The sequence below is a fragment of the Hordeum vulgare genome, chromosome 3H, assembly GCF_904849725.1.
Source record: "Hordeum vulgare subsp. vulgare chromosome 3H, MorexV3_pseudomolecules_assembly, whole genome shotgun sequence".
NCBI classification, from domain to species: Eukaryota; Viridiplantae; Streptophyta; class Magnoliopsida; order Poales; family Poaceae; genus Hordeum; species Hordeum vulgare.
Window position 1 is genome coordinate 556,062,187 of NC_058520.1, and position 10,409 is coordinate 556,072,595.

At 52.7% G+C, this 10,409-nt stretch overlaps 1 protein-coding gene across 1 annotated transcript; it reads left to right on the forward strand.

Moving 5' to 3' along the window:
- The first annotated feature begins 3,149 nt into the window (after nt 1–3,149).
- Nucleotides 3,150–5,410, forward strand: LOC123445009 (protein NUCLEAR FUSION DEFECTIVE 4-like). Its single transcript, XM_045121923.1, has 2 exons — nt 3,150–4,372; nt 4,654–5,410. The coding sequence occupies exons 1-2, from the start codon at nt 3,237–3,239 to the stop codon at nt 5,135–5,137; spliced, it is 1,620 nt and encodes a 539-aa protein (XP_044977858.1). The 5' UTR covers nt 3,150–3,236; the 3' UTR covers nt 5,138–5,410.
- The last annotated feature ends 4,999 nt before the right edge of the window (nt 5,411–10,409 follow it).

Below are 10,409 nucleotides of genomic sequence, written 5' to 3' on the forward strand. Positions count from 1 at the left end.
TGTTGAGAAAATTCAATAGTTTGGTAGGAAGAGGCCTAGCAGGAAAAGAAATAAAGGCCACTCTGCTATAACCAACAGAGACGAGTAAAAAGGAAACTTTTGGCCCAGCCCACATACCAATTGGGCTGACGAGAATGTTTTAACTTTTAAGCGCGCCGTTTCACCGACAACTGGTCCCTACGACTTCGCCATTAGCGGATGTAATTCGAGGCGGACTTGCCGGAGGGGTGCGGACTTCTCGGCCTGCCCCTGGCCACCGGCAGCCGGGAAAGGGCTTCCGCACCTCCTCGCCGCCACGGCAGCGGCCGGGCGGCGTTCAATATTTCTCCTCCCTGTCCGCAGGCGAGGCCGAGACGGCCGGGCAATTCGTCTCGGCGCCCGCAGATGCACGTTTCACCACTAGCTAGTGGATTCCTCTCGAATTTTTCAAGAGAGCGAGACGCCATTGAGCCCGCCCGCCTGGTCGCGGTCTGCTGTTCAACTATTGTCTTCTCCCACTTGCCCAAGTACACTTCGACCGGATGAGAGACAGGGACGCTACTGAATTCTTGGTGATCGACCTACCGCCGTCTTTCTTTCCACCGTAGAAGAGGACGAGGCAATTGTCTCTTGCCAAACCCCAATTGCTGAAGCTTTAGCCGCATCGAACACAAGCAGGATAGCTCCTTTGTTTGCAGAGAAAGAATGCTCCAAATCATCCGCGGGGCGGCACATTACATTTGCAGTGTGGGGTTTATCAACGGTGTACTCCTGTGTTTTGAGTTTGTGGCCTTGTATAAGGGAATGGAGGGAGTAGTTTCAACAAGAAACCACAACATTCAGAAGATAAACGCCGCATCCGTTAAGACTTGCTTCAAGGACACAAGTGAACAAAGGATCTTCTCAAGGACGGCAACCGGGTCGCCTCGGAGAATGGGCACCGCCAAAATAGTTGAGTGGGGGACTCTGAACCATGACGGCAGTGAGCACCAACAAATAAGTGATGCAGTCTCGTGTCTTGACCGGACCTTTGACATGTGTCGCGTAGAAACCGCAATCCCTTTTCCTGCAAACTTAGTACATTTTTTTTGACTTTGCCTTGGGTGGAACTGCCTTGGAACTTTAGATTTCACACACCTAACTGGCTTCTGAAAGCAGGGCATGTGGTATCTTCACGCCAGCAGAATGTAGATGGTAGGTTGGTTAGGCCCGCATTCATCCCTTTTGAACCAGCCGGTGTTCATCCCTACCAATCTTCCCACTAGTCAGACCGAAACCCTGAATTCTGAATGTTGAGCAGAAGACTACATCACTTTGTCATAAGGTTGCACATGGATCCTTTTTTCCGATTTTCAACCGACTGGATCGCGACACGGCGCTTCAGATGACGGAGCAAGAGCAACCGAATATGCAGTCTCTTTACGAGTCCTATACCATGTGGCTTGTTTCCTCAACTCTGGTATAAGCTTACTGGCTTCGTTTCCATCCATGGCCAGATGAGATCAGCATTTGATCAGGGTGATCTCAGATTCGTGTACGAGTACATGATTTTTGTCGATCCGAACCTGAACCTGGACCTGGATACTGAATGTGATACGCGTGCCAACGGTAGCCTCTGGATATCTGGGAAATCAGGCGCGTTGGGCATGAGTATACGGCTCCATCTGCTCGTCCAGTCCAACACGGTGCCATGCCATCATCATGTATCTACCTGTCGAGCGGGCGACAACGGCAGTTCAGGTTCAGTCAGTCCCAGCTCCAAGTCCTGTCTGAATGCCGAACGGGAGAGAATTCCGTTCCATCTGTTAGGCGCGCCTCAGGTATGGTCAGGCTGCACTCCGTACAGTTCAGGAGAGCTGCCCCCTCCCAGATACCGGCTCTAGCGCCGTATGCCGTGATGTCACCGTTACGCCGTGGGAACGGTGATTAATGGCGGTGATCCGTCTTCGCGCTGAAGCCGGTCCAAGGCATGGGTGGGAGTGCCAGATTCAGACATGGCTGGGAGCATGTACACGCCTCGTCTCTACGGGCCTGACATCACCCTCTGTTGCCTGCAGGTCATGGTGGTTTCATTTTAATGGCGGCAGGGCGGGACGATAGTAACCGCGGCTGTGGGCGTGGCCGGAGAGAGGCCGAGATTTTACCGTACCCGCGGGGGGGCTGATGGGAACGCGGCATTACTGCTTCATGGAAAGAATGGCGATGTTTCCTCGAGGGGGCGAAAGTGACCGCTGGGAGAGAAGGCGCCACGGGCTCCCGGGAGGTTCAATGCATTTGAAAACGGAGGTGAAATCGATCCGAGTGGCGGGAAACGCCTTCGCGTGGACGCCTGGCTGAATCCCCAAGAACCCGTTCTCTGTCGCCTTCCCGTATCTCGCGCGAAACTGAACCCGACTCGTCGTCGAATACAGATTACAGAGAGGAAATGAATCGCGAGAGGAAGGATTCACTTCCCTTTCTGCATGATCCATGCCATGCCATATGTGATGCGTATTCCTTCCCGGCGTCGGGCTCTGGCTTCCGATTCGAACTAGGAAAGTATCGCTGTATATGTATGTATATATGCGTCAGGCCAAGAGGAAAGAAGGCAACCCGCGATTCTGGGAAGCTCCAAGCTCCGCCGACGAACGCCGTCGCCGCAGATCGGTCTCGGCGATCGCGGTGTTTGGTTTCGCTTCTTCAGCTTCCGGGGACGGCGAAATTCATCACCGTGACGTCCATATGAATTGTGATCCCTGCCGTCGTGGCTGCCGGGCAAACCGTAACCAGCTCGGGGTAATCACGGCCAGGAGCTCGATGCAGCCATAGGTCATCCGCCATTAATTACTGGCTAGCCAGACAGGTCAGCCTCGACCGGCACCAGGTGTCTCGCCGCGGCAGCACCGAGAAATCTTGCAAGCAACCGGCTGCGGTCTGAATTCTGATTCCTGAACTCCGTCGGATCGGCGTGACAGTTACACCACCTCGGCCCCCGGCACTGTGTTGTGTTGGCCTAACTGTGTCCGGCTCGCTCGTATCTGAGGCAGCAGCAGCAGCAGCAGCTTGTATCCACGTCGGAACCGGACCCTTAATCGCCGGTGATTTACAGCCACAACCATTCGAGTCGGACAAGGAGTCGCCGGTTGGTTTACCATCTCGGCGGTGCATAAATACCCAGCGCCCACGGCCCATAATAATTATTATTGGAGCTCCAGTGCCAAACACCACCACCAGCACCACCCCAGAGCACGTACCGCTCCCATCTCCTCTCCCCGGAGATGTCGTCGCCTTCCTCGGCCCACTGGCTGAGCCTCGTTGGGACCATCTGGCTGCAGACCATCAACGGCCCCAACTCCGACTTCCCCGTCTACTCGTCGCAGCTCAAGGAGCTCAAGGGCATCTCCCAGGTGCAGCTCAACTTCCTCGCCTTCGCCTCCGACGCCGGCAAGCTCTTCGGCTGGTTCTCCGGGGTGGCCGCGCTCTACGTGCCCCTCCCGCTCGTCGCCTTCGTCGGGGCCTCGTTCGGACTCGTCGGCTATGGCGTCCAGTACCTCTTCCTGGACAGCCCCGCGCTCAAGTGCTGGCACCTGTTCTTGCTCACCGCCCTCGCCGGGAACGGCATCTGCTGGATCAACACCGTTTGCTACCTCCTCTGCATCAAGAACTTCGCGTCCAGGAGCCGCGTCGCCGTCAGCCTCGCCACCAGCTACCTCGGCCTCAGCGCCAAGGTGTACACCAGCCTCGCCGAGACCATGCCCCGCCTGGCCGACTCCAAGGCCAAGACGTACCTCCTTCTCAATGCCGTGGTGCCCATGATCGTCACCGTGTTCGTGGCGCCGGCGCTCAGGCTGTTCGACCTCAAGAGCGACTCCATGTCGAGCACGGACACGGCATTCCTCGTCATGTTCGCCATCACGCTCGCCACGGGTGCGTGCGCCGTGGTCGGCAGCATCGGGTCCACGGCCAGCGGGTTGTCGTCCAGGGAGCACATGGTGAGCCTCAGCGTGCTGCTCGCCGTTCCCATGCTCATCCCGGCGGCGCTCAAGATCCGGGAGAGCATGAACAAGATCTGGGAGGCGAAGCGCGAGAACAGGATCCACGATCTGGGCACCGACGACGCGGTGGTCGTCATCGAGGTGATGGACTTGGAGACCAAGGAGGAAGAGATGGTCGCCGCCGAGGAGGACCCCCAGGAGGAGGTTGGAGGCCTCCAGCTGCTCAAGAAGCCCGACTTCTGGCTCTACTTCTTCAGCTACATGTTCAGCGGCACCCTTGGCCTGGTCTTCCTCAACAACCTGGGGCAGATTGCCGAGTCGCGAGGTCTCGGCCAGACTTCCACCCTGGTCTCCCTGTCGTCTTCCTTCGGCTTCTTCGGTCGCCTCCTTCCGTCCTTCATGGACTACTACTCTGCAAAGTAAGCACTTCACAATTCTTTCCACACACACACACACACACACACACACACACACACACTTGCTTGATTAGATTAGTAGTTTGATTGGTCCCTTGAGATCTTGTTGGAGAGTTTCCCTCCAGGATTCATGCGGTCTTTTTAAATGGGAAACTTGTGGTGGTGACCATCAACATCTTCTAGAGTGGAATCTTGTCTGGTTTCGTCCATGCAATTTTTACTTGTTTCTAGAAACAGAAGGGGAAACAGAATCAGCAGCTAACTGAATTTGTTGGTTTGTGCAGAAGCGGCTACAGCATATCGAGGACGGGGTCGATGGCGTCGCTGATGGCGCCCATGGCGTGCGCCTTCTTCCTGCTGCTGAACCCGGGCAGCGTGTTCCTGTACGCGAGCACGGCCATCATCGGGACGTGCACGGGTGCCATCACGTCGGTGGCGGTGTCGGCGACGAGCGAGCTGTTCGGCGCCAAGAACTTCGGCGTCAACCACAACGTGCTGGTGTCCAACATCCCCGTCGGCTCGCTCTGCTTCGGCTACTTCTCGGCGTTCCTCTACCAGCGGGAGGCCGGCGCGCGGGGCGCCGCCACCTGCTCCGGCGCCAGCTGCTACCGGGCCACCTTCGCCATCTGGGGCGCCACCTGCGTCGTCGGCACGCTGCTCTGCGTCGTCCTCTACGTCCGGTCGCGCAGCTTCGCCGGCAGGCTGCCGGTGAGGTTACAGTGGCTGTCGCGACTGGCTAACCTCGTAGGCGCCGGCCGGAAGGGTTGACGACGGCCGGCCATGGTGCGTGATCGATTGATGATTGACTTAGGAGACACGAAGCATCGATCTGCCACGACGCGATCGATGTAGCTTTTTGTTTTCTTGTTTTTCCATGGATTTTTCTTCGTCTTGACTGATCCGATCCCATGGAGGGGATGCGTACGCAGATCAAGCTCGACTGAGTAGATATTGTGCAGGTTGATCACCTTTTCGCTGCAAATATATATGCATATAAAGAGTGATTGAAGCAAAAGAAAAGAAAATCAGGTTTCCTTTTAATTTCTTCCTCTTTTTATGGCAGCACGTAGGCGTATTGACGTTGCGAGATGCGAGGTTGGAGTAGGGTACGTGCCTGGAGGTGCCAGCATGAAAGCAACCATGAATGGCCTGTTTAGACTTGTAGTATGTGCTTAATTACGAACGTGGAATTCTACCAATTGGTTCTGCAGTACCGGCGGGCAGCTAGCTAGCTATACGTACGTGTAGGGCACATCCGTACGTGTACGTGCAATGGAGTGAAAGCTCGTAATGGACCTTCAATCTGGAAAACCACCAGGCCGTATAGTTGATGGCTCCGTAGAGCGTAGATCACGAAACAGTAGAGAGTCTAGTGCTCAAGCTTAACGAAAATTCTATAGTTGATGGCTCCAGTGAGAGTATAGTGACCTTGTGGACATGACCAAGCCCATCGCCACCCGTGTTTCAGGATCTTGTCTTGACCAGGTAGCTCGTCGGCACACCACCCACATGTTTATTTTACACCGACCCGTCCCTTCCGACAATAGTGGCATCACTGACTGGCGTATGCCATGCGTCCAATCCACATCACCAATAAACAGCAACTGAGCATGGCGTCCCTGACGTTTTACTACTGTCTACACGCACGCATGTCATGAAGATCGATCGGACATGCCATGCGCTGCGATGCATGCGAGGCAGAGGCCGCCATTAAAGGATGCGCGAGCAGGTAGGTCGATCGATGGATGGATCCGTCCATCGCCCTCCCTCGTGGTCCTCTCACATGCTGTTCCGGCTTCGATCGATGGCTAGCGCTGCGCTGATGCAACGATAAACGCAAAGTTGAGTTCAGTTCCATGCTCCCCCGTGTACTTGGATGGGCCGACGCCCATTTATTCGCCGAAAGGTTGCAGAGCCATCAGCCCTGCATGCCACCCCACCCCACCCCGGATGTCGTCCAAGATAGTAGTAGTATCTCTCAGCTGGTGAGCGCTGGTATGCATTTAAGGGTTTATGACATGTCGTTGGCTGGCGCACACCGGTGAGGATGCTGCGGCGCACCGGCAGCCTCCCCCACGTCGTCGGTGCGGTGAGGTGATGTGATGTGATGCTGCGGCGCGCGCCCGATGGAGTCATGGACTGGCTTGGAAACTTGACATGACATTGTATGGCCTTGGATCTTGTCACAGTTAACGGACAGCGCGCAATGCATGACTGGAAGGCAACGCAGCGCACAATGCATGACTGATCGATCCATTAGAGCTGTGTGTGATCGGGGCCCTCCTTCACTCCGCTCCATTGAAATGCTACTGTGCTAGTGCACTGGAGCTGGCTAGCTAACGAACACGCTCCCTCGAAATGAGCTCAAATCTCGCGCTCTGTGGCCTCTACAGCGTATATGGTTGCCTTCGCCTGGGGCTGGGGGGAGGAGTGAATGGAGGGAGGATGCTGGGCGCAGCGCAGTTAATGGTGGTTGATGGTGGATGGTAATGGCGGCGGTTGTTGCGGAGGCGGCAGGGCCACGGGGCAAGGCCATGACATGTGTCCTGTGCGCGCACATGGATGGCACGGAGCTAAGCTAGGGCACAGAGCGCAACGCCCGGCAAAAAGGAGCCAAAGGTTGGGGGACGAAGCCAAAGTGCGCGCCCTTTTCGGTCCATCTTTTTTGTAAACGCAGCGGTTTGGTGTGATGTTTGTTAGTTGGACTCGCTAGTTCGTGGACGCCATGATTATGGCCGCGCGTCACTTGCAATCTTGCCGCTGCTTGCCATTGCTGATGGTCTGATCGGATTTGGCAATGTTGCTGCTGAAAGGGAGCATGTCGACGGCAGACGAACAAATATCTGGGAGCGTGAGCACGTCGTTATGTTAATCTAGGGTGCGACCTGGCGTGCCAATATACCGTAGCACTTGTTCTGGTTGTTTTCTTTATTTATTACTTTTCTATGGAGGAACTTGCAATTTATTCATAATACATCATGATAGTACGGAGAACATTGGGTGCAACAAAAAATTAGAAACAGGTCCATGAAGCATCAAGCAATGACTACGAGCACATGAGGAATTCGGAACCAAACAACCCGTATTATAGTAGATAGTTGGAAAGTCGTCCTGCTAAGACCTGAATAATATCATCTTAATATGATCAAACCTATCAACGTATGAACGAAGACCGGATCCAAACAGATCAACCAAAGACCAGGACAGATTGAATTCCACGAGATCCACATACATGTCCACACGCCATCCGACGACGCTAGATGCATCATCAAGACAAAGAACGGACGTGGAAGACATTATTCCAACAAAGGAACATTACCGCCGCCAACCAACCCAAACCAAGACGACAAATCTACCAAGAACAAGAGCGAGGCCCCTCCCTCCGGCGGGGAGGGGGGGGGGGTGTCGCTGTCAAAACCAACAAACCTCGGGTAGAGAGCCTCGAGCTAAGAGATTGGATCGAGGGGAACATGAGACAAATGACATGATGCTTTTACCCACGTTCGGGTCCTCTCTATGGAGGTAAAACCCAACGTTCTGCTCTTGTTGTATTGATGTTCTAACAACTACAGAGTTGATCTACCTTGAGATTGTGAGATTGTGGGCTAAACCCTAGGGGTTGAGATGTTGTGTATGAGTATCCTCTATGGGCTAAACCCCAGAGTTTATATAGGCACCGGGTAGCTTTTTTTTGAAAAGGAGGAGCGCCCCCGGCCTCTGCATCATGATGATGCATGCAACCATTTTATTAATAAACAGAAATCGAGGTTCCATAAAAGTGCTCAATCTAAAAGAGTTCACGGATTGAACTCGTAAAAGAAAATAACAATAAAGCCACATCCGGCTAAGACAACAATAAGCTTCGATGGGTAAACACCTAGCCTATTAGTCCAAACTAGTTGAAGATAGCCCGTGCTACCGTCTCCCACCGGTTGCACCCAGTAGCCAAAAGCATCCTGGACTCCACAGTTGTGAGTAATGACCATGTATGGATCCACGCCGTAGCTGTGTAGATAACCTGCAAAAAGTTGTTGAAATTTTTGTTGTTAAATATGATATCGTTTCTGCAGTTTCATATAGCCTAGAATAAAGCACATATTGCTATCCGAGTATGACCCGCAATATTTGTTTGCACTCCATTTAGCCACGTCCCAAATAACGTGTTCATGCTAATTGGAGGGCCAATGTTAAGGGCTATATATATAGTACGCCAAAGCAATTGGGCAAGCGGGCAGTCAAAAAAGAGGTGTTTAATAGTCTCATTATGATCACAAAAACAACATCTCGCGTTTCCGACCTAGCTTCTCTTAATGAGATTGTCCTTCGTCAAAATCACTCCCTTGTGAATGAACCACATAATTTTATTGATTTTTAATGGTACTTTAACCTTCCAAATGTTAGGTGATGTCGGTGATGTCCCACAATCAATGAGATCTAGATATATCGATTTCACCGAAAAAATGCCATTCACGGTTAGTTTCTAGTGAATAGTATCACGCTAGTGTTGGAAATATGCCCTAGAGGCAATAATAAATTAGTTATTATTATATTTCTTAGTTCATGATAATTGTTTATTATCCATGCTATAATTGTATTGATTGGAAACACAATACTTGTGTGGATACATAGACAAAACACTGTCCCTAGTAAGCCTCTAGTTGACTAGCTCGTTGATCAAAGATGGTCAAGGTTTCCTGGCCATAGGCAAGTGTTGTCACTTGATAACGGGATCACATCATTAGGAGAATCATGTGATGGACTAGACCCAAACTAATAGACGTAGCATGTTGATCGTGTCATTTTGTTGCTACTGTTTTCTGCGTGTCAAGTATTTGTTCCTATGACCATGAGATCATATAACTCACTGACACCGGAGGAATGCTTTGTGTGTATCAAACGTCGCAACGTAACTGGGTGACTATAAAGATGCTCTACAGGTATCTCCGAAGGTGTTAGTTGAGTTAGTATGGATCAAGACTGGGATTTGTCACTCCGTGTGACGGAGAGGTATCTCGGGGCCCACTCGGTAATACAACATCACACACAAGCCTTGCAAGCAATGTAACTTAGTGTAAGTTGCGGGATCTTGTATTACGGAACGAGTAAAGAGACTTGCCGGTAAACGAGATTGAAATAGGTATGCGGATACTGACGATCGAATCTCGGGCAAGTAACATACCGAAGGACAAAGGGAATGACATACGGGATTATACGAATCCTTGGCACTGAGGTTCAAACGATAAGATCTTCGTAGAATATGTAGGATCCAATATGGGCATCTAGGTCCCGCTATTGGATATTGACCGAGGAGTCTCTCGGGCCATGTCTACATAGTTCTCGAACCCGCATGGTCTGCACACTTAAGGTTCGACGTTGTTTTATGCGTATTTGAGTTATATGGTTGGTTACCGAATGTTGTTCGGAGTCCCGGATGAGATCACGGACGTCACGAGGGTTTCCGGAATGGTCCGGAAACGAAGATTGATATATAGGATGACCTCATTTGATTACCGGAAGGTTTTCGGAGTTACCGGGAATGTACCGGGAATGACGAATGGGTTCCGGGAGTTCACCGGGGGGGGGGGGGGGGCAACCCACCCCGGGGAAGCCCATAGGCTTTGGGGAGACACACCAGCCCTTAGTGGGCTGGTGGGACAGCCCCAAGGGGGCCTATGCGCCAAGAGAAGGAAATCAAAGGAAAAGAAAAAAAAAGAGGGAAGAAGTGGGAAGGGAGGGGGACTCCTCCCACCAAACCAAGTCCAACTCGGTTTGGGGGGGAGTCCTCCCCCCCTTGGCTCGGCCGACCCCTTGAGGGTCCCTTGGACCCCAAGGCAAGGTCTCCCTCCCTCCTCCTATATATATGGGGCTTTTAGGGCAGATTTGAGACGACTTTCTCATGGCTGCCCGACCACATACCTCCATAGTTTTTCCTCTAGATCGCGTTTCTGCGGAGCTCGGGCGGAGCCCTGCTGAGACAAGGTCATCACCAACCTCCGGAGCGCCGTCACGCTGCCGGAGAACTCTTCTACCTCTCCGTCTC

Excerpts from the sequence above, each read along its gene's own strand:
- LOC123445009 (XM_045121923.1), top strand. The coding sequence starts at position 3,237 with ATGTCGTCGCCTTCCTCGGCCCACTGGCTGAGCCTCGTTGGGACCATC. Across the intron at positions 4,373-4,653 it reads ATGGACTACTACTCTGCAAA|AAGCGGCTACAGCATATCGA; the intron begins GTAAGCACTTCA and ends TGGTTTGTGCAG.